This window comes from Ambystoma mexicanum, chromosome 10 (assembly GCF_040938575.1).
Source record: "Ambystoma mexicanum isolate Mex_15411 chromosome 10, UKY_AmexF1_1, whole genome shotgun sequence".
Lineage (NCBI taxonomy): Eukaryota > Metazoa > Chordata > Amphibia > Caudata > Ambystomatidae > Ambystoma > Ambystoma mexicanum.
In genome coordinates this window covers 1,178,464,282-1,178,488,676 of record NC_090932.1, presented here as the reverse complement: position 1 = coordinate 1,178,488,676, position 24,395 = coordinate 1,178,464,282, and the positions used below count along the sequence as shown (strand labels likewise).

The 24,395-nt window shown below is 44.3% G+C and overlaps 1 protein-coding gene across 2 annotated transcripts in view; it reads left to right on the top strand.

The window, feature by feature from the left end:
- The first annotated feature begins 3,843 nt into the window (after positions 1-3,843).
- Positions 3,844-24,395, top strand: part of OSBP2 (oxysterol binding protein 2) — a 2,072,116-nt gene continuing 2,051,564 nt past the window's right edge. The window contains exon 1 of one of the 2 annotated variants that reach the window (XM_069619138.1): positions 3,844-4,124. Coding sequence is in view for 1 of the 2 variants with exons in the window: in XM_069619135.1 (XP_069475236.1) it covers positions 5,318-5,390 (73 nt within the window). In the remaining variant the exon portion in view is untranslated. Of the gene's footprint in view, positions 4,125-4,877; positions 5,391-24,395 lie in introns of those variants that run through there. The other variant, XM_069619135.1, reaches the window with a different exon arrangement.

Below are 24,395 nucleotides of genomic sequence, written 5' to 3'. Positions count from 1 at the left end.
AGCTGAAATGCATTCCTCACCATCTTCATCCATGTCTTCATTTCAAATCCAGTTTGTGGAGATATTCCTACTCCTACAACACCTCACCAGATGCCCCCTGCCATTGAAAATTCTACAAATAATTCTTAGCGCTGGACAAACGGACTGTTGGCTCAGTGCAACAGACTGTTACATCTGTAGCACATTCGTGAATTAACCTGCCCCTTTAACCATTGTCTATCTCGCCCTCTTTGCAATTCTGTACCAAGGCCCCTTCTGTTGTCATTGTTCCACCTGTTGTCTCTGTTATCACTGTTCCATCTCTCAATCTCCTCCTCATACTTTGATTGCTCACACCTGTATGTAATCAGCTCCACACTAGACTGTTGCGGAGGGGTGGCATCTGGGGAAGCCTTAACTGTGATTTCGTTCACCCTTCTTTATAATGTTTTCCAACATTTCTCTGTATGCTCAACCTCCTTGGCCTTACGTATAACAGTTTCTAGATGTGGGTAGTCCTCTGCCCACAGCCTCTCTCTAACCTGCTACTTCTACACTAAATTGATCCCTTAACCGCTCTTCTAATTGTTGGTTGAATGTACAAGTCCTCGCTAGCTTCCGCAGAGCTGTAACATACTGTTCTACACTAGCCCATTCTTCTTGTGTTCTCTTTCCAAACTTATACTGTTGAAGAATAGTGATGATTTTTTTCATAGTGTTTGTTCATTTTCATAATAGACTTTTCATATTCATTCATTCATATCACCACTCTCCGCTGTTAAATCATGCAAGTCTTTAAATTTCTCCTGACCTGCTGGTCCCAGACAATGTAGGAGCAGAGATTTTTTTTTCGTTCAGCACTATAAATCATGCCACACACCACCTTTGCATAGTGCTCAAAGGCCTTAAACTACTGCTTCCACACCAACGTGGGCTACTTAAGTTCTGGCAGAAACATCGCTGAAGGAGGCACACTGTGCATAACCATGTCCCCCTACACCTCTTTGAACTGCTATGATGGGTGTGTGCAAAAGAGGTCGCTCTCACACACTTCCGCCTGGGGGAGCCCAGGAGACTCGAATTGAAAGCCGCTGCAGACAGAAATACAATGTGGGTGCATTTAAAAACACTGTGGTTTTCTTTCCAAGTTTCTCGTGCTCCTCTGGCTCGGAGGAGCCCGAGAAACTTAGAAAGAAAACTGCAGCGTTTTTAAATACAAGAACATTGTATTTATGTTTGCGGTAGCTTCAGGTTGGAGCCCAGGGGACTCCAAGCTGAAGCCACCGCAAAGTGAAAGCCGCTGCAGACAGAAATACTGCGGCATATAGAAACACAACTGTGTTGTATTTCTGTCTGTATTTGCCAACGCTGTGGTTTTCTTTCCAAATTTTTCGTGCTCCTCCGGTTTTAAATACTTCAGCTTGGAGCTTCAGGGGATTCCAAGCTGAAGCCACTGCAAATATAAATCCAACGTTTTGAGAGCTGCAGTTTTCTTTCTAAGTTTTCCGGGCTCCTCCAGCCCGTAAAACTTAGAAAGGAAACCACAGCTTTTATATTTGCCGTGCTTATTTAAAAAAAAAAATAAGCACTTACTTAGATGCAGCTTTCCTGCCTGCATTCTCTGGTTGCCAGCACCAATGAAGCAAAAGCCACCCAGTGGTAGCTTTTGTTTATTACAGCTGGCTGGCTTTTGCTTCATTAGTGCTGAAAGGGCAGAGCTTAACAGAAGCACAGGAGGATCATCCAGTTCACAAAATGGATGCCTCCTAGTGTTTCAAATTTTTGAGTTTGAGCCTCATTTGTTCAAAACCTTACATAGGGACTTTGTTTTAAAAAAAAATTTATATATATTTTTGGTTATGGGCCATCTTTTTTGGCCAATAATATTTTTTTTGTGAAATACTCCTTTAATTTGCTTTTTTATTTGCCTTTTTGTGCATTACTTCCCCTCTTTCCTCTGCAACTTTAGGTGTCCTCAATTGTCCTGAGCATTCAGTCATTAAATTAAAGTTCACTCATAATTTTTTTTAAATACTGTGACGAGGAGTCCCTATGTAGTCATCACCATCATTTTATTAGGTGCCTGACTTCCCAAAATGTCTGTGCGTTGTTTGAGGAAATCACTGGGTCCTTTCCTCAAATGTGCCCAAACAGATAAAGCCAAATCGGGCATCGCCGCCGGCAAAGTCAGCTGTGCTTTGCTCCTAAATTTCGCCGGGGTGCCCTTACCTCTACTTCTGCTGCGGATGGTAATCGCTCTCACTATCTCAGTAGACTGGCCGTGGGCACACAGGCACAGCAGGGCTTGTACTTCAGGGTAGCACTGGAGAGTCTTCACTCGTCGTCACTATGTAGTGTCCTGCTGACCTCCAGTACACGGACACAGAGGTATATCATAACAGTATCATTTATTAGAAATCATACATATGTATATCAAGATGTCGGTAAATGAGCCCTGCTCTCTCCGTCCTCTCTTCCAACAATCTTTTCACATTCCACATTCCTCCATTGTGGAATCTCTCTCGTGCCACAGCATATGGCTGATGACACAATACAACAACAACCTTAGGAAAGACGTAGGGCAAAAAGATATATATAGGAGGGGCGGGGGTCACGTCCAAAAGAACAGGTAAATTAAAAACAATAGAGATCCTGCCGATACCACATATGATATTACTGGTAATAGCGCTCAGCAGCTACCTCTTCAAGACACTCCTTCCGACGTGTCAGAGCAACGCACAGCCTGCCTCCTGCCCACGTGCAGTCTGAGCCGAAACAGGAAGTGACGGTTCACTTATGAATGGAAGAACCGTTCCTGTAAGATGCCGGAACTGACAGATAGACAATCATACAAATCATAAACATGTTCCTGTGTGAATATCAACCAAAGGGAAATATTCCACCCTGGGGCTCAGAGTCACTTCATAAACGAGCCCTTTCTCGGCAGCTGATAGTCAAACATGCAGAATTATATGTATAATATCAAAGATTAATAAATCGTTGTTTACATAAACTGTCAATGAAACGTTCTTGAAAGCTTAAAAAAATGTATTACCTAGCAAATAAAAGCTAAAATTATTGTCTATTTTTAATTAAATTAGGTTATAAAACATATTGTGGGGGTTGAGTCTTCTGTTTACAAGGTTATGCAAACACAATGCACGCGACACACTGCTGTGCGGCCTATTCACTATCTTGTTTTGATTGTCTGATTCTGGCGCCAGTCCGCGCTGTTCATCTCCAACACCGTCTTCGAGCAGGCAAGGGGACAACCGTCGCTCCTCAATTAAACCTTACATATGTGGAAACGTATGACCTTTTAAGTACACTTTCGCTAGTATTTCTTATGCGCATAATTTCGTTCACAGAAATCGGGCTTTCTCGCCTGTAAGGCTACTCCTGATCGGAATCAGTGTAAAGAATACAACGTGCTGAGAGCTGGCCAGGGCTAGACCTCACTGCACTGGGAGAGGCTACATGCATCTCTTTGGGAGCTGTCCCGGGTCCTGCAGCTGAACGTGTCCTTAAATGTACAAACATCGCACCTTTTTAACTTTGCATGTCCGAAAGGTGTTTTTTTTCCCTCTACCACTATCCAGCCATTTGCCCACATATTTTAGGACTGGATATTGTTTATATGCTTGTACCGGTTCCAGCATTTTTTGGGAAGGCTGCATGGTGGGATAAAAGAGACATCGTTTCACGGTGTGTCTAATGTTATATGGGAGCGGTGGCATGCGAGCACCTCTATGGCTGGGCGTGTACTGGGCTGCGTGAGGAGTGACGTCATCGGTGTGCTTGCGTTTTCCAAGCAGGGCATGTCTAACGCTCGGGGCAGGACTAACCGGGCTACATAGAACACGAGAAAACATATCTAGAAATATAAGGTGCCAACTGAGGGGGGCCCTATTGAGCTGAGAGAGCGGTCTGAGCCGCTTTGAGTCTTATGGGGGTATTGCGAGACGAGGCAGGCAGCGGCGCCGGATTGCTGCTACCTGTGAGTGCGGAGAGTTTTACCAGTGAGGAGCAGAATCCCTGCCGTTCAAGGTGCTCTGCCTGTCAGTGCTAAGATGCCTGCCTGCGACTGCCATGCTATGGGCCAGTGATACCGAGTGCTGTAACTGCCAGTACCAGCCTCGCTGCGTGTGAGTACCAGATGGGCGTCTTTTGTATTGTTGTGGGTGCACCCGGGAGGGTCGGGTTTAAGCCCACACAGCTGTGTTTTCGAACGGGCGCTGCCTGTAAGGCTGGGGTTCATATGGCATGTGTGCTCGAGAGTTGTGCACTCTGCGCTCGGAAGGGTCTTCTCGCAGCCACTGGAGGAATCGCCTTACTCTTTATAGAAACCTGAAGGCATGAGGGGGGGAAGAATGTTGTATTGTCTGTTTATGAATTCAGCTCGGGGGGCGGGAAAGCATTGGAACGGCCTGTTGTGAGATTCCCCAAGGAGTGTAAAGCGCGACGAGAGCCCGTCCTGGTGTGCGTGTACTCTCCCCTCTTCATGCTGAGCGCTCCGCTGGGTGGCTATTGAGAGCAGTACTTTTTGGCACTTTTAAGGGGGTGCTTCGTATTGCGCTTGACTCTCTGATGCCATTTTCCCAGGGCCAATGTTGTGTAAAAGAAGAGCGTTAATGCTGCAGTTTGAGAAGCCACCCGTCGGTGCTGACGGGGGTCTGCGGACTCAGCAGTTTGCGAGAGCATGAGCAGTGCCGCCGGGGAAGGAGCCTCTGCGCCGGGCACGGAGCCCTGAGCTGCCGGGGAGCGAGTTATCTGTGCCGCGGTGAAGTGGCCCTGGGCAGCGGGCGACGGCGTCCGGTGAGCTGCCGGGAGGGACCTCTGGGGGGGGGGGGGAGCTGAACGGCCGGGAAGGAACCCCACCACAGTGGACGGCGAGGGAGCTGCCGGCGAAGTGGCTCTAAACGGCCGGAAAGCAGGAGCTGTGAGCCGTCGGGCAGGAGCTCTGTGAAGGAGCCGTTGCCGGAGGGAGACCCCTGTTGGCTGCCCGGGAAAGAGCTGTGTGAGCCGCCGGGGAAGTAGCATGTTCTCCGCGCACCTCGACAGGGGCATGTGATGAGGGGAAGGAGCCAGTGAGGCAGTGGCGGGCTTGTGGCGTGGAAGAAGGTGACCAAGGCACCCATGGACAGTTCTGGAAGAAGACCTGCTCCTGCACAAGGAGCAGCCGGGGTGTTGCGGAACACGGTGCGGTACTAGGGTCGGGGCCTGAGACCTACCCGCGAAGCATCCTGTGAGGCGGGGAGGAGCCTGTCCGGTGCCAGCCGGGGAAGGATCGGTGTGTGGTTGGCAAATCGCCCTGCTTGGCATCCCCGAGAGGAAGACAATGTGTCTAAACTTCATCGGCCACCTCTGCCTGCCTTATCAGAAAGCAGTGCCTCTCTCCATCACCTGGCAAGGTAGTGTTTCCGACTTCTATTCGGTGCAAATTACAGAAGGCCTCGAAGCGTCCCAGAGCAACACTCTCGGCGAGGCAGCTTCCCACATGTCTTCTTACACAGTGGGGTCTCAATGAGAGCCCAAGGGAGGTCGAGGCTGAATACGAGGCCCTTAAGATGCATGAACCTCTTTGACTGCACGCCAGAGCTGTGTTCGCCCTGCGCATCTGAGCTGCAGGCGGACTGAGCTTGTGGTGGGCTCCTTGTGCATGGGGATGGGGGTTCGGTCGGTCACGGGGAGCTCTGATAGCAACAGACCTGGGGCAGGGCGGTCGGTCAGACACAGAGATCTGTGATTGCAATAGACCATGGGCCTGCAACCTTTGGCCCTCCATATGTTTTGGACTACAACTACCATCAGCCCCAGCCACCGTAGTCATTGGTGAGGGATCATGGGAGTCATTGTTCAAAACATCTGGAGAGTCACAGTTTGCAGAGGCCTGATACAGACTTTCCCGTGCATCTGTTGACACAGTGAGGAGGGTTCATAATAGGACGGTGTGTGTGCACCCGCCCAGCCTCTGTGCACATGGAAGGGACTGGGAACGACCAGGCACAGAGAGCTGAGCTAGTAACAGGAGACGGTGCAATGCATGCGCAGAGAAGAGACTAGATGGGCTTCCTGCACGTGTGAGGCGGGGGCACACACATAAGCGCTGTGCCAGAAAGGGAGGGGTCGATGGAGCCGTCTATGTGACGCGCAAAGATGAGTAGACACAGCACGCTGTGGCGATGACATGCAGGACAGTAGCTGCGCATGTGACAGATGCAGAGATGTTCAGCCATGTGTGTATTTTATGAGCAAGGATTAGACACGGGGCTGCATTTCCGGTGCACGGGGAGAGGCACACGCAGCTCTGCATCTACCGTGGGAGGGGGGGGGGGGCAAACCGTAGTAGTTGTTCATAGGTGCATGCGATTGGGTGGATGCGGCGGGTTGTGCATGCGAGGTGCAGATAGAAGGCAGAGGGTGTTCATGATACCTGCACATAAAATTGCTGTGTGGGTACTTTAGATAGACTGACACAGTGAGCTGTTGCAGGCAATGGTCACAAGCGCAGCTATGCAAAAAAGGGGCAGGTATTGACCAGGCACATAGAGCTGTATTATTTTATTTTTTATTTGTTTATTTGTATTGCGCCGAACTGCTCGCAAGCATCGGGGCGCACACGTGAAGACAAGGACAGACGATAGAAAACAAAAACAGTAGACGGGACGATTCAGTGCAAAGAGGGATTAAGGCAGCAGTAGATGGAGAATCTTATCTAGGATTACTTAAAGAGCATGGTTTTAAGTTTTTTGCGGAATGAGTATAGATTAGTTTCCAGTCTGAGACATGTTGGTAGTTTGTTCCAGAAAGCTGCCGCACGGGTGGGGAAGGCTCTTTCCAGACCTAGTTCTTTTTTTAATTTAGGAGTTGTTATCAAACCCTTGGCTTCAGATCTTAATGTTCTGGTTGGGTTGTAGGGTGTAAGTTTGGTCTTAAGGTAGGCAGGTGCTTTTCCATAAAGGCATTTATGGGTTAGACACAAGGACTTGAATTGTACGCAGTCTTCCATTTTCAACCAATGTAGGTTGCTTCTAGCTTTTCTAATGTGATCTCTCCTTGATTTTTGTTTGATAACTCTTATCGCCTGATTTTGAATCCGTTGGTACTTGTGTCAGCTTTGCTTGCTGGCACCAGCAAGGAGTGCGTTACCATAGTCCAAACGCGATAAAATGGTGGCTCTGGCAATAGTGGCGCAATTCTTTTCATTGAGAAGGGGTCTGATTGCTTTGAGGAGTCTAATGTAGTAGTTGCAGTTTTTGCTGACATACATAGCTTGAGCATCTGCATTAAGTGTAGCTTCCAGCGTTATGCCAAGTGTTTTAACCATCACAACTACTTCGATGCAAGATTCCTTGATTTGAAATGCCTTGTAGTCAGATGTCAGTTTAGCGCGCGCCTGGGTGAATCCAAATACCATTAAGTCATTCTTGTTGCTGTTAAGGCACATCCAATTATTGTTCATCCACTCTTCGATATTCTTGTAGAGGGTGTTCAATGTAATCCTGTCCTTAACATAAGCTGTGCAGGTGAGGTGTGGGCAGGCACAAGGAGTTGATCATTACAGGTGAGAAAAAGAAGAACATGGGGGCTTTTGCATCGGAATGAACGTATACAGCTCCAGCTGACCACTGACCACTGAAATCAGTGTCTTTTCCCAAGACAGTTAAACAAAATCACAAAATCCCCCCCCCTTTTAAACCTAATTTATTTGGTTGAATTTGGTTCCTGGACACTCCCATCCAAAATGGAGACTATAAAGCAACATATGTTTTTGCATAACATATTTCTATACGGATATTTATATATATGTCACCATGTTGATTTATTATATATGTCATCATGTTGATTTATTATATATTTTTACAACAAGAGCTGAAATGATATGTGGTCAGTCAAGAGCCTAATTTGTACACCATGCCCAAATCCCAGCTATAAGTGTATGACTTTGGACACATAAGTTTCGCTGGCTGTGACTTAACTTAATATTTTGAGTCTGTAGAAGTGATTCACTTTACAGTTATTCTTTTCCAAAAAACAAAAATCATTTTAACAGACTAGTGTAGCTTTATTCATGTTGATAATTGTGTCCATTCAAAGGCAGCTCAGTTATGCGCCTCTAGTAACTTCCCCTGTTGCTCTAGACTATCAAAGATGGATGTCACACCATGTGATGTAATTTCTGTGTTTATCTTTGTATTTTGATTTATTTTAATACTACAAAACATAGCAAAACATAGCATAAAAATAACAACAATAATAAACAATAAACAATATTATAGTCATAATTAAAAATAATAAAAATACTAACAACATTAGAACCCTACAAACCCTACAAACATTTCCAAGATACTCAGGTTCAAACAAACCTTACACAAAATGTCCTGAGACAATAAACACTGTAAAAAGGACAAAAGTGCCCACCCCACATAAACTGAGTCCGCCCAGAACAAATAATGCAAAGCAGGCTCATAAGAACCAGCCCCCCAGTTCCTGGTGCACTGCAAAATCTGTGACTAACCTAGGAAGCCCCAATATTCTCTTAAAAAGGTGTTCTCCACCACCTAAATGCACTCAATGCTGCCATAAACTCACAACTCCATACCATACCCAGCAACAGAGGTGGCTTTGCCATTATAAACTTTTGCTTTGTTTTAAACATGCTCACAGCTCTAGCAACCCCACCAATAGCCTGTTTAGATCTTATTGTCTGCTTATCAACATGCTCTTCAGCCCCAAAATACGATGAGAATCTGACCCCCAGATAATCAAAATTGGCCACTCTAGGGATTAGCTCACCCTTGCTAAATATTGGCGAGAATTTCAGAGGACGCTTCCACCTGTGGCAGACCATATCAGCCAATTTCTGGGCATATATTTTCAGGTCAGAGTCAATAAATTGAGAGTAATCCTCAAAAAGGCACTCTAGGCCTCTAGGGGTACAGGCTAATAAGACTGTATCATCTGCATAAGCAAGTAATGGCAGATGTCTATTACCCAGGCTAGGTATGTCAAGCGTAGATTTCAGTAAATGGTCATACTATAGATACAAGAGCAGAGGGCCCAATACAAAGTCCTGTCTCAGCCTGGGACCCACCTGGAAAAATGTGGTGTAATGTCCATATACAACAAAAAAAACCCAAGGGGGGGAGAGTTCACATGGAAGAGTACTATATTAATTTAAGTACCCAATTATAGGAATAGAGGTGGAAAAGAAAAGTGGCCCAATCATAACAGATTCATATTTTCATATTTTAATAATCATCACAAAACATTATAAAATTGCGTAATATATAAACAACATAACAACAATAAAATAGATGAATTAATGTTAGTATAAAATACTTGTCAAATCTAATACATTAAACCATTCAATCGCAATTTAATTATCTCATATTTTTGAATTTCATTCGAATAATAAAGATGCTGTTGAAAAGAAAATTACTGCCAATGGAATAAAGTGCTAAGTGCAAAAGAGTGCTAAATTAGGCACTTAGCACCTTTTTGCACTTAGCACTTTATTCCATTGACAGCATCTTTATTATTCAAATGAAATTCAAAAATATGAGACAGTGATGCTTTATCTTGATTAGGCACTCATTACTCTTTTGCACTTAGTACTTTATTCCATTGGCAGTAATTTTCTTTTCAACAGCATCTTTATTATTCGAATTAAATTCAAAAATATGAGATAATTAAATTGCGATTGAATGGTTTAATGTATTAGATTTGACAAGTATTTTATACTAACATTAATTCATCTATTTTATTGTTGTTATGTTGTTTATATATTACGCAATTTTATAATGTTTTGTGATGATTATTAAAATATGAAAATATGAATCTGTTATGATTGGGCCACTTTTCTTTTCCACCTCTATTCCTATAATTGGGTACTTAAATTAATATAGTACTCTTCCATGTGAACTCTCCCCCCTTGGGGTTTTTTTGTCATATTGTTGCTCCCCAGTTCCATGGTTTAGGGGATACCCATCTTGTGTGATGTAATGTCCATATACGCCAATCCACATGCAGGCCACCATTGAGAGATGTAACCTCTCCAGCATGTCCACCAAAGCACCTGGGCAATTTATGGAAATGAGCACACTCCACAACTTGTCACGACTGATCTTGTCGAATGCAGAGCTGGACCTATGTATGCAGCTGCATATGTGCAGTGTAAGCAATTGTCATACACAGGGAGCCATGAAGGTGACACACACCTGTGAAAGTGCGGCGCTGCCAATGGTCAGACGCAGCTGTGCCGGTGAGGTGCAGAAAGATGTCAGAGGTTGCATTTGTGAGGTGCATGTATAAAAAGCATAGCTAACTCAGAAGCCATTATGCAGGCAGCAGGCTTTTTCAAGCAGAGGAATCTGCTGTGGCATTTACCTCTTCCTGCATGCTTGATTGGGTACTTTACAGCAAGGTCAGGGTATTTTCTTTTTTATAAGTCGGTGTGCTAAAGTAACATTTGAACCCCTTATTTAAGCACCCAAACAGCTGAACATTGATTTCCACCACCGTTTTACTACATAATCAATTGAAACGTTGTCCTAAAGGAGAAGGCAAAAGTGCAAAAGTGCAGGTGTGTGGGCTTCCTGCAAACAACCCCCGGTCCAACAAACAAGTGAAAGGGTAAAGTGTTGAAGTCAAGATCCATGCCCATTTAATGTTTTAATTGTTTTCAATTTTTACATAACAATGAATTAATACATTCTCGTTTATCTCAAATTATCTTCTTAGTGGCATGAAAGAGCTGCCAACAAATGCCACGTGATAGGCTTGTTTACTCGAGCCTTACTAAGGCCGTAAATGTTGTATTGCAATACAATTTCTACAAGAAAGGACACATCATTCCACTAACTATTCAATAAATAGAGCTTGGAAGTCATACATACAAATGTGATAATCAACACATGCCTTTATTAATAAATCGTGACAGTTACCGTCTGGCTCCTAATCCCCGAGATTACGCCTTTTTCCTATTTTGGTTGCAGCCTCTCTATATTGCCCATTTTGACTGTGCCCCAAACGTCTGTGCTCCCAAAAACATATCTGGTTTGTGAACATCAGAAGTTTCCACGGCTGCCTATGGAAAATCCCTCACCCACAACTACTTCTGGGAGCCCTCGTCCATGAAAGCCCTCCTCCATGACCGGTCGATGGGCGATGTTCAGTCATCGGATAACCCGATTGAAGTCCTCGTCCATGAGAGGCCTCATCCAAGACCATCGATGGAGGAGAGTAACGTCCATGGGTTAACCCGCAATATGCAACAAAAACCTTACACATGGCTATTTCTAAATACCCCTGTCCACGACTACTTCCTCGTTCATGAAGGAACCCTCGTTCATGACTAAACAGTTGAGGGGAAATGCATAGACAGGAAGAAAATCAATGTCTAATGGCGTTCATTCATGACTACTGCGCCATTCACAAGGAAAACAGTAGTACATCCTCGAACTGTTGACCAGTCTCTGCAGAGCAGTGATGAGTAGAGCTCATTGTTAAACACACCCTATCAGTGCCACAGCTCTCGGTGGCTGATGTTAACCTGTCCCCCTTCTAGAAATGATTAAACCTCCAGACTAGTTTTACAAGTGGAATTCTCTGACATAGGAGAAGACAGGCTGCAGTCTGTGCCCAAAGAGCACATCGCTCCGTGGCACTTGCCCTCAGCAGATACTCAACCCTTGTTGATACAGTAACTAGGAGTCACAGAAACATCTCCCCATCTCAGGGACGGAGAAGCGCTTCACTGCAACGAAGGCAAATGAGCATCGCTCTCTCTTCCACAGTCCATAAGGGCACCTTTATTTCTCTCCCTGACCTACAGACCACATACAGGGCTGAACACGTTGTCGGACGAGGCTGAAGAGGAGGGTGGGGGGAATCCCCCAAGGCTCACCTCAACAAGATACTGACAAATGGAAGGAATGCGTTGTTCAGAAGCAGGAGAGGCGTGACTCCGCTGGAATTCCTTCACTGCCAGACATTGCTTCCTTCCATTGCAACAATAATATTTGATCACCAAGAATCTTGTGCAGAAAAGAAGTAAGTGCTCTACGAACACAGAGACAAGATAAGGGAGACTGCCACACCCTTTCTAGAGGAAGCAGAAGAGAAGATCCTGGCCAATCCATTTACCACTTCCTCCACTACGACTAAGCTGGAAAAGAAATACAAGGCCTCATAAAACCTTTCTCAGTCATCACTGTGGCCGCCAAGAAGAAACACTGAACCCTGCATCAATACACCCCACCTCACAAAGAAGGCAGGGAACTCCAAGATGTAGACAGGAATGTTTTGGCTTCCACATCCTTTTCTTTTTGGATGGTGTCCTCCCCATGACAGCGAGAGATGACATGAAATAGTGGCACAAGAGGCCCAGGTTAGTGGAGTACCTTCCAGCTGAATTCCAGACAAAGAGGGGCCATCAATACAGACAGAGAAGCAACACATGACTATATGATTCACTCAGCGGTGGAGGCCGCACAGTCCGAGTCAGGCAGATGGCTCATGGAGCGGTCCTTAGGGGCCAATAATGCATGAAGGCGACCAACTTCAGACCTGAAGTGCAGGCACAGAGCCTCGATATGAAGGCGACCAACTTCAGACCTAAAGTGCAAGCGCAGAGCCTCAATATGTCATTCGAAGACAGTCACAATATATTGTACTGCACAATCAAGTCAGAGATCTCTTTCCCCTACAATAATCGCGGCACACAATGTAACGCTTTTTTTATTACAACTAAGATTCTTTTTAAGGATGCCTGCAACCTGTCTCGCACCCAACCTCCACCAGCACCCCTTGTCACAATAGACCAGGGACCAGGCTGGAGTGTTGTCAATTAATATTTTATTTATTTATGATTTGAATGGCAGATTAAATAAACAGTTACAATGGCCACCAGGGGGCAGCAATACAAACCCCAGATTATTCTTAGTCAAAGGGCACACTAAGACAAATGAAACATGTATGGCACAGGTATATACTTTACTGATTTCACCACTACGATCACCAATTCAGAGCATGAAATGAATGCCACCAGAAAGTGCATGCGCACACAAAAGATTGTTGATGATTTCACCAGGTTAAAAGCGGATTTTAAATGGGGTTTGCAGACACAATATGGGAACAGCAATGGATGGGACAATTCGGTTTCTACACCAGGTAAATTAGTTTTTACTTTATGAGGGCAACTGCTATGGGACAGCACACAAGGGCACTTAAATCTGCTTGCTTTTAAGAGACAAATAGGGCTTCAAAACAAACTAGTCAGCACACAATAGGAATCTCGATTTTTATACATGAAACATATGAAAAATAAAAGGGAAAGCAATTGTAAACCTGTTATCAGAAGACAGTGGGGGAAGAGGGATAGACCAGGAAAAAACGGTTTTAAAAGGATAAGAGAAATCTTCAGAGAAACGAAAATATAAATCACACTCTTTTTTCTAAGGCTGAGAATGGCAGAAAAATGAAAAGGGAATGCAATTCGAAATCTGCGATCGAAAGATGGTAGGGGAAGATGAATAGATTTGGAAAAACAATTTTTTAAAAGAGGAAGCAACATTATCAGAGTAACGAAAATGTAAAAGACTCCCGTTTTTCCAAGGCTGCAAAGGACAGACAGGCTTTAGGCAATGGGGAATTCACATAGGAAAATCCGTTTTCAATTAAATTGACATGTGCAACCAACAGGTCTGTTGTGGGCAAAGAGATTACTCACAATAGGAACAACTGTTTGGGTTTAATATGACAGATGCAAACGGGAATTCGTTTTTTAAAACACCATTTAACACATGCAAGAATTGGTTTTTCAGCTCTTAATGAAATGACTTCTTGGGATATATTTTATACTTATAATGACTCACAAGACTGACTTTCACAAACAAATAAGATAGGGGATTTTTTCATCGGGAATCTATAGGGTAGTGCAAAAGAAGATAGGGCTTGTTTAAGCTATTGCTGGGGATGTCTATGCTTACTAGAGCAGGCTGCCTGCAGAACCAGGAAGCATCAGGGCCTCACTGCTGGGACAGCCAGGTGTCAGTCAAGGATTCTCTCTGTCCACCAAAGGGTCCCAAGTCAGCTTACTCCAGCTCCAGGCTTCACTGCAAGATCTGGGCCTCACTCTGCAAGGATGGTTCCAATTTTTAGCAGCTGCACACCTCAGGTTTTGGAAGGAGGGTCCTCATTTGAGGCGGAGTGACCTATTTATAAGCCAAATGACATCACTGATGTGTCATCTTTCTCCCAGAATGGATTGGACCATTTTCAGAGGTTCCCTCCCATCTGCCGGCCAATAGATCCAGAGCATGGGGGAGTGTTTTGAGACGCCAGGAGACGATACCTCATCCATCATATGACTGGGACAGTTGGCTGGGTCTAGATTTTGCACATGGAAATCCCACTGCATGACAAATGCCCTTTCTCATCACATTTGGATCATATCTCTGCATTTTAGACACTATATTGTTTTGTGAATCAAATGATCCTACCTAGAAGTTTGTAGGGTATTCTATGGCAGAATTGCGGTTTTTCCTCATTTACTCCCCAACTATATTCATGAAATATCTGGCGCACAGTGGGCAGAATAATGATCACCTTTTTCATGTTTCCTCCATTTTTCATATTTCTCAGTCACACCAGAAATAATGCCCCATAATATTTTCCAAAATAACCTGTGTTGTGTAGGTGTCACAAAAATCATTTTGGTCTCACCAGAAGCAGCTCACTAACAGCTTTTCATAAATTCAAACATAAATAGTGTATGATTAATATTTCCCAAATTATTGCCTAAATGGCACATCTTTCATTGTGTGCAATGGCTGTCAAACCCCTCATTATTCTGACCCCCTCTTTTGGGATTTTGTTTTTGGGCTTTTACGTCAAGAGGGAGGCTTTTGTTTAGAGTAGCCCCTAGATTCAAAGGCTAAATGACCAGGTGTATGATGGCCTGAGTGGTTTTAGCCATAAAACTTGAGAGGCATGGAATTCCTCAACTCATCCCCCTGGCAAAAGAGCTTGGCAACCCAGTTCCAATCTTGGGGGATCCATAGTTGGGAATTGAAACTAGTTTTGAGGCCTATCTCTGCTGATTAGCACTTTACTTTTAACCAACCTTAGCACATGCACACAATCCGAACAGGTAAACTCTTGCAACAGTACTTTTTGCTGCAGACAGTGATTACAGAAGGGCAACATAATATATTTAAAGGCTTTGGCTTTACATTTGAATACTTAAAGTGTTGCTTTTGAAGACACAATTGCAATATCCCTGGGGTCAGTTTTGGCTGTGAAACCTTTCATTCTGCTGCAATTTCCCATCTCCTTGTAGATGCTGAGAATTCTTGTTTCCTCTTGTGACGGGCTCATGATGGACAAACTTAAGTTCCTTTATTACATATCTTTCACACATTTTTAGGAGCATGTCTTTAATATAAAAGGAAAATCGGACTATGCATGCAGTTATTTCTTGTCAAAGTGAAAAGCTCCATTCTGCTGTGCAGGCTTGCATACAATCTGGTAATTTGTATACACATGCTGGATGCTGCAGTTTTTGACAATACAGCTTCAGCTTTCTCAGACCTTTTTCAACTGTTTTCTCATGTTTTTCCCTTAGGTAGGGCAATGACAATTTGTAGGCATCTCCAAGCTGTGATGCCTAAATTCACTCCTTTTTGTTTGGCAAGGGCCTCATTTTGCATGTTACTCCAACGCAGGGCTTTTACTGAGGGGCATGTCCACCCACTGACTCCGGTCTGTAGTTATAGCAGTCAGGGCTATTTCACCCCACTAATCTCACCCTCTTCGCTCTTTGGGAATTTTATTCAGAGAGAAGAGCTAGGAGAGAGAGTGGGGTGTTCATTTTATGATGGCCTGGGTTCGTCACAGGGATCTCATTTAGAGTGTGCCTGCTCCTGGATGCATTCCAGGATTCTCCTTCAAGGCGCATCTGCTCTATTCCTGGTCCTGGTGGAGTGGTGCACTGCTCTGACTCGACTCTCGTTGGTTTTTGGTTTTTCCGTTAGGTGGTGGGTCATGGCCCTCTCCCCTTCCGGTGGGTCCGCTCTGGCTTGTAGAGGCAAGGCGTTAATTGATCTGCCAAGAAGAACAGAGAGATTAAGTATTTCATTGAATACCTTTTTTCCAGGTAGGGAAGTGAAAATAGATAACAAAACAGCAGGAGAGACACATACAAAATACACATGGCAAGCGCACATTTGTTTTTTCTACATATATATATATATATTTCACACACATTTGTTCCTTATATTTTTCATTTTCATAACCTTTCCAAAATAAGAATAATTGTTCTACTCCCTGTAAATATGATTTTTTTCATCCATGTTCCAGTTCCTTACCTTTACTCTTCGTAGGATTCCTGGGCTCTACCCTCACTGGGTTGTTCAATCAGTCGCAAGTTCTGCCTGGGATGACCGCACTTCAACTGATTGATGTGCACCCATTTCTCTGCCATTTGTTCTCCTTTAGGAATGCGGATCTTATTGTCAACAGGTGAGATTTTATCTAAAATTTTAAAGGGGCCGCGCCAGAAGGGAAGGAATCTCTGCTCCTTGGTCTATCTCCTACTTGATATTTTTTTAGTGGTCTTTAAATTGTAGTGGGTTTTCATCTCCTCTGTCAATTTTTCCAGATTCCGTTGAGCATACGCAAAAGCTTGCTGAAGGTGTTTTCTCAGTTTCTCAATATATTCATGTGTCGTGGACGTGTTGGTCAAGGTCTGTTCTTGCATTTAGAGAGCAGATGGTGAGGTAGCACCATTTTTCATCCAGTCATTAGCTTGAATGGAGACATTTTTGTCTCAGAAGATGGTGTAGACCTGATGGCCATCAGGACAAGCGATAGTCAGATGTCCCAACTAGGCCCTGAGTCCGCCACAAACGTCTTGAGAATGCCCACAATTGTTTTATTGTACCTCTCAACTCACCCACTAGAGGCTGGGTGTTAGGCAATATGGAGTTTTCTCTTTACCCCAAGTATGTCCCAATCTTTGGCATCACCTTGCTGGTGAAGTGACTTCCTCTGTCCCACTCAATCCTTTGGGGCAGGCCGAAACACGAAAAGAAGTGGTTTATCATCAGGGCAGCTTCTGTTTCTGCTTGCAATTTGGGGCCGGGAGACATTCTACCCATTTAGCAAACAAGCATGTTACCATTAACTTGTACTTGTTTTCTCTAGAGGAGCGAATCACAGGCCCAATGAAATGTACTTGTAAATCTGACCAATGCAGTGTCATCCCTCTTTTCTAGAGTGGAGCTCGGTATGTGAGAGAACTTGGCTGAAATTGCGCACACACAAGACACCCCTTCAAGTATGTGTGGCCAGTATGCGACCTCTCGCAAGATTTCCAATGTAGTATGAAACCCCCGATGACCGGCTGTGGCTGCTTCGTGGATGTGACTTAACATCAGGCTTCGGAATGAGGGAGGCATCACCCACTGGTCGCATCCAGAGATGGATCGCTGTACCAACAAACCATCTTGGATTCAGAATATTTGGGAAACTTCATCAACACCCGGAAATCCTCTTACCCGATGTAATCGGTGTCGGTCAGAGGAAAACTCACGGGGTCTTTAATGTGTTGATAACATTTCCCAATAATCGGATCCCCTTATTGTGCCATGATCAAATCAGCATCTGGGGTCTCCTTACTCCACTGGGCAGTTGAGAGTTCATTTTGGGAAAGTGTTTGCGACCTGGTGACAGCAGTGATCTGGTTTTCCCCCAACAGGGACTCAATCTCAATGAGATCCCCATGGATGGCTCCGGTTTCGGCCAACTGATTAGCCATGTCATTTCGGGTTTTATCTGGTGTCTCTATTCTCGAATGACCCCTGATCTTCTTCTAGTAGATGGTCATCTCATTAGAGGTGACCAGATCGTCAATGGATTGTATTAGTTTGCCATGCTTGAGTGGTTTGTTATTTGCACACAGCATGCCTCTGGTTTTCCAATTTATCAGGTGCTCCACGAACCCGTTCCAGACATAATCTGAATCAGTGATTATGACCAGTTTGGGGTGTCAGTTTTGCACGGCAGTGAGGATGCCCTGATGAACTGCCATCAACTCCGCCACCTGACTACTTCGTGGACCGATCTTGTACCCAGCGGATGGCTCCGTGGCCTCATTCACCCAGGCATTCCAAACGGCAGCCACCAGTTCCTTTTCCCCATTGTTATCAATATGGTAGGAGCACCCGTCCACATAAACTGTGGGCATCCCCTGGCACGTGTCTTCCTCATAGACTTTGTGTGGGGAAGTCAGGTATGCCTCCATGTTGTCTTGTATTTTTAGACTTTCGTCCTCGCGACAGTTTTCTCAAGCACAATCATGTAAGTCAGTCAAGCCTTGAGAGAGGGGACTCTTGTTGTTTTGGCCATATCTGACCTCAGCAGGAAAGCCTTGCATGGACAGAATCCAGGATGTAATTCTGGAATTACTCACATTCCCCGCCCGGATTCTGTAGCTTTGAAGATATTGCAAAGGCTGGTGAGGAGTCTTGACGATGATGTGCTCCCCCTGGATAAACGGGTGGTAATATTTCAATGCCCACACCGTTGCCAGGAGTGCCTTCTCACAATTGTTGAATGGTTCCTCCAGAGAGGACAAAGTATTGCTCGCATAGGAGATGACCTTGTCATGCTTCTGGTATAGTAACGCGGTTAAGCAATATTTGAGAACCCCGTCTCCAAGAAGAACTCCTTGTTTTTGATGGGGTAAGATAAACAAGGCTCTTGTGAGAGGCTTCTCTTCAGTTGTTTCACTACCTCGGCTTGCTCTGGACCGCACTCCCACTAGACCCCAGCCTTTGGTAAATGGACCAGGGGTCTTGTGACCTCTGAGTAGTCTTCTAGGAACTTTCTACTGTAATTAGTCAGTCCAAGAAGGCTTCTTCATTCACGCAGAGTCATGGGTCTCTTAGCAGAGTGCTCTTTTGTTTGGCAGCCTTCTTTTTCCTTTGCCCTCAGACTCAGAGCTGCTGCTATTTGTGGTCCCGTCCCTGACCTCTAGGTGCTCTCTGATTGTCTGAGACTGGTAGTCTGTCCCATAATGACGGGGCCTATTCTCTTCTAACCTGTTGTATTGTGGGCTCCCTGGGCCACTTCCCTTGGACTCCCTCGTTCACACAAGGGAGTACTCATCTGACTCCTCCCTTCTCCCAGGGTTGGTGGAGAACTCACCCCACCTCCCTGAACGGGTGGAGGTTTTCAGGATGCTCTTTTGGAGCCTAAACTTAGACTCTTCTTTATCTGCAAAGTGGACCAGATGGTCCGTGTGTAGCTAATGTCTCTGCCAGTCTAACTGCCTGATCTTCTCTTCATATGAGTCCTCCTGGTCAGATACACTTGCCAAAATATTTTTGAACCCAAGCAGGGATGCATGCCCATCAATCTCTGATAGGGGCTGGCCTTCCAGCTCAGTAATGATAGGCCTACTTAAGTCCAACTGCCTCATATTCCCTTGTTCTGGTGAACTCATTGGCATGAAGTTAGCAGTGCCTTGTGCATGCCAGGTGGTGAATTGGCTTGAGTCGCCTGGTACAGAGGACATCACACCCTTATTAGAGGTTTCCGTTCCATCCCCTAACAGTTCGGGGTTCCTCAAGCCCTGATTGAACCTAGCCCGTTCTTTTTCTAATCTCTCTAATTTATCTTTCTCAGGCCCTTTTTCTTAGGAGTATGCAGAAACTTCAGCTTTGTACTCTGCTACCAGGGCTTGACTGGCTTCTATGACCTTACCTTGTGCTACTACTTGGCATTGGAGTCCCCTGTTCTCCTCCCGAAGGGCCTCATTTTCTTTCTGTGCATCTTGTATTGTCTGGGAATACTCAGACCATTTCTTTTGTAGGAGACTAATCTCCTCACTCTGCACATTTTAGGTCTGTATTGTCTGCTCTAGGTCACATTCTATCTGTCTTATATGTCCCATATATTTTTCATTCCCTACTTTTACGTCAGTCAGTTCCTGAAAACATGACTAGCCTTTCTCCAGGTCTGCCTTCAACTGGCGCACTTCCTGGCATAAGGCGTCTTTTTCCTGATACAGTGTGCAATTCTGTTCACTGAGGTTATCTCTCTGCTGTTACATAGCGCTCAACTTCCGGCACGCTTGGTCAGATTCCTCTTGGAAATGGACCTCTTTAATACTCAACTGGTTATTCTCCTCTTTCAACTTTTTAATCTGATTTTGAAAAGCACCCATCCTCTAAACAGAGCCTATTGTGCGTCACTTGTTGATTCCATTTTAGCAGACTCTCTTTGAGGTTCTCAACCCCTTCTTGGCACTCCTCTTTCAGTGCAGTGACTTGTGACTCTCGCTCTGAATTAATTTGTTGCTGTGCTGCCAACTCATCCTTTAGCTGCTGAATGACGTCACCTAATTCTAACTCAATAATTTGGCTCTGTAAGCACTTTCTACTCTACCTGCCTTAACTCATTTTATGGTTGATCTAAAAGCTCAGATTGATTTTTCACAGCGGCTACACTCTCCTGGTATCTTTCTTCCATAACTATCATGTGGAAGTACATATACGCAGTAAGCTGAACCATTTCAATTTGCTCATCTTTGTTGTTCTGTGTCATATAAAACTCTGTCAGGGCTTGATGTAACAGGCCACTGTCCTGCCACACATCCATATTTATAGGGGTCAACTCATGCATCATTCTAGATTGCCAGGCTTCATGTTTTTGTTCTGCCCATTCCCCTCTAATAAACTATTTGGATAGGAGGTGCTGTCTAGCCATGTTAATTTCCACGGTGCTCATTGTGAAATGTGTTCTGCACCTGATGGCTTATCTATACAAGGGCAAAATCTCCACCCTGCTCCTGCTTAGTTTATGCTCACAATATTTAATTTAGACATGCACACAGCCTTGACACCCAGGGTACAAGTTTGGCTGGTGCCTTCACAATGTAACACAGCTTACTATCCACTAAATGTAGCAATACCTTCAATGGGTAGCCTGCTGTGCTCTACTGTCACAAGTGAAAACACTCCTTAATCCCGGAAAGGTCTTAGCCCAATGTAAATTCATCAAGTTTCCCCCACCATCTAGTCAAACAAAAATCTTTTGGTAAGTTCCAGTTCAACATCTTTAACTCCTTGAATTCCTCTTCAGCAGGATACAGGATGAGATATCCTGAGAAAGCTGGAAATTACTGCCTTTGAAGTCGATATGCACTTTTCACTGCTAAGATTTTTTCTTTCTGCAAATAGGACCAGCTGAGCGCCATACCACGGTTGTGAATGTAGTATCTTGCATGCCAGGGTGAGTATAGTCATAATTGGTATGTTTGTAAAAAACTTAATTAACACAGAGAATTAATTATATTCATAGAAAATTGTGCAAATTGTTAAACCCTCACAATCACTTATCTTGAAATGCAAAAGCAGACCTGTGTATAATGTGACAGGGGAAGGCTGTTGTAACATTGTACATTTTACTGGGGACAGTCCTTAGTTGCGACTAATTTGGACCCATCTCTGTGTTCCCAATAAATTCAAGTTACAGCTTTAGCCACTGGGAGCATACAAGCGAATAGAATGCTCAGCATAAAGGAAGGTAGATGCTCTCCCATAAATATTTCCTGTGAAGATTGCTCATACAAGATCTATTTTGCAGGTCCTCACATTCAAACAGTAATTGGGTAGCTCTTGTCTGGAGTGCCAACATTTCTGCTTGAAGTTTAGGAAACGTCTTAAACAATTCAGTAACCTCTTGCTCTGTGACATATACTCTTGCATCCATTAATTGGATCTCATAAAGCAGCCCCTCTAATTATTTCCTCATCTCATCTTTGAGTGCCATAACATCTTGTTTGATGTTTTTCCTTAGGCCCTGCAGGTTTCTTGTTAGGCCCTCCCTAGAGAAGGCCATCTGTTCCTCTGTTTTAGTTGTATGGGGATCCGGTCATAGCTCCAAGGCCTCAGTCATGTTTCCAAGTGTCAATGAAGTGGGGTATCAGTCTTATTCCCTATGATAATGGTTATAGATGGTTTCAGGGGGCTACTGCAATGTTAAGGGTTGCCCACATCCAAAGAAGCAACCCCAAGAGGCAGCTCTCAGCAATTATTCTTCTGTTTCACAGTACAAACTTTCCTTCTAGAAAACAAAGGAAAAATGTCCACACTCTTGATGCAGTGAATTTGTGATATACCCATACGCTGCATCCGTATCTTACTGAGATTGTGTTCTATGTGTGAGTAGGACAGCTCGCACTCATAGGCTTAGTCTCTCATCCAGCATCCCAGGTCTTTCTGTCTCACTCTTACTTGTGCTCAAGCCTACAGAGTTTTCTGCATTGAGCCAAGCAACCTGTGGTGTGTCGAGGCCCCACCTGCTAGCAACAACAACCTGTCAAGTGGTCTACAGAGTCTGGCATTCACGGGATACCCTCAGGAGCATCCTAGGGATGTACCGCAATTCGTTTAGCCCAACCATGGCTGAACAAGCAACTAGCCTTCTTTCGGCGCCATCTTTCAGGACCAGGTCATACCATGGCAACACAGCTACTTTTGGTGAAAATGTACCAGAATTATTTTGTAGGAATGTCCCGGTGTCCTTCAGGGCCGATCGAGTCGGCCCTTTTTCATTATAGTAGAATCTGATGTGGCTGATTAATATTGTTTTGTTAACCGGCTGGGAGGGAACTTGCAGAGAAACATCCAAACAAGCTGCCATCTTGGCTCCGCCCTGTGACTTGCAAATAACACACATTGGTAAAGCTAATAGTTTTGCCTGAAATACTGGTTAACTAATGTAATTGCTAGTAGAAGGTGACTGTGTTTTTTATCATTTGTGTATACGAAGTAAAAACTAATGACAACATGTTATGGATTATATTGCAAATATGTCTATACAATTTGCGATTTGGATATGTTGTAATGTGAAAAATATATGAATGAGGTAATATATTTGCCTTAAGAAAAGCGAAAAGTGTTGTTTTGCCAATGTTTGCTTCCTTTGATGCAAATCGATCTGCCATCTTCAAATGGAACAGTGAGCTGCAGGAAGTTTAGCGGGCACTGTGCTAGTATCGGAACGTAGAGATGGATTAAATGCATTCTGACATGTTTGGTGCAAGTGTCACAAAAATGGGATAACTTTATTACAATATTACCATTCTGGAAAATAATTGTGTTGTATTCCTAAGAGTTTATAACCTTTTCAATACTTGACTGCAGCGGATTAGTGCACAGTCAGATTACATTCCTCTGTTCTTTCCAACCCGGGAGCAAGCCACCATCTCATGGTTTTTGGTAGAATCATGCTTAAATTATTTTGCGACTTCAGGACCCACCCAATGCTGCACACAGCACTTTACAGTGCAATAAGATAGTCAATGTATTATTATGTTTGTTTGAGAGAACATTGCTCTGCTCACTCTAGCCAGTCTCAGATTCTAATTGTATCCATATTTCGAATGGATTGTGTTCTCCCACGTATTCCTCATCTTTGATATTCGATATCCAGCTTTGGCTGCTTGTGAAAACATTTTCGGCAGAGGGCGATGTGCATGATGGCATCGACTCAATGTCCCTCGTGGGCCTCTGTTTTGAGGATGATGTAATTGAAGGCATATATAGCACGTGCAGCAACCATTGGCTACAGTTCTGTTTTTTCTTTACAGTATAAATACCCGCATAACCATGGGAATGACCGTACTCAGCCTTGAAGGAATGAAAGCTGTAATAGCATGGGAAATTCTACTGTGCGGTAGGTTGGGAGGGCGATGAGGAATATGTGGGAGGAACATCCAGTCAATGAAAAGCTGATCATCAATGCAAAGTTTTGACAGCCTAGATGTATAAAAGCTTAAACGCTCTGAGAGGACCCAACCTGTATAATCTCTCCTCCTTGCCAGGAAGAGGCTGGGATAGAAAGAAGGTAAAACTATTTTCTGTCCTACGTGAAAGTCAGAAATGATTTGGGTAAGAATGAAGGCTTAAGCCTCAGAACAACCCTATCGTTATGTAAGATAGTAAAGGGTGGCGTGGATGAAAGTGCCTGCAACTCACTCACTCTACGGGCTGAAGTTAGGACTACCAAGAGAATGGTATTAAAGGTTAACAACCTTAAAGAACACAAGTGTAAAGGTTCAAAGGGTACACACATAAGACACTTTAATACCGGATTTAGGACCCGTTCATAATGCTTTTTCTCTGGTTACTCTACTACCAGCAATGACTTGGGTGGCTCTTGCAAGCATGCTGGTATAGAGGAAGAGCGACAGAGACATAGAGTAAGACAGTTGGAGACAGAGAGAGAGTGAGAGCACTTTAGATCAGCCTATGATTCGTTGGCTACAGTTAATGATGTTATGTTTTTATTCAGCGCTTATTTAATGATTCTTCCTGCACCAAAACGCTATCGAAATACTCTGC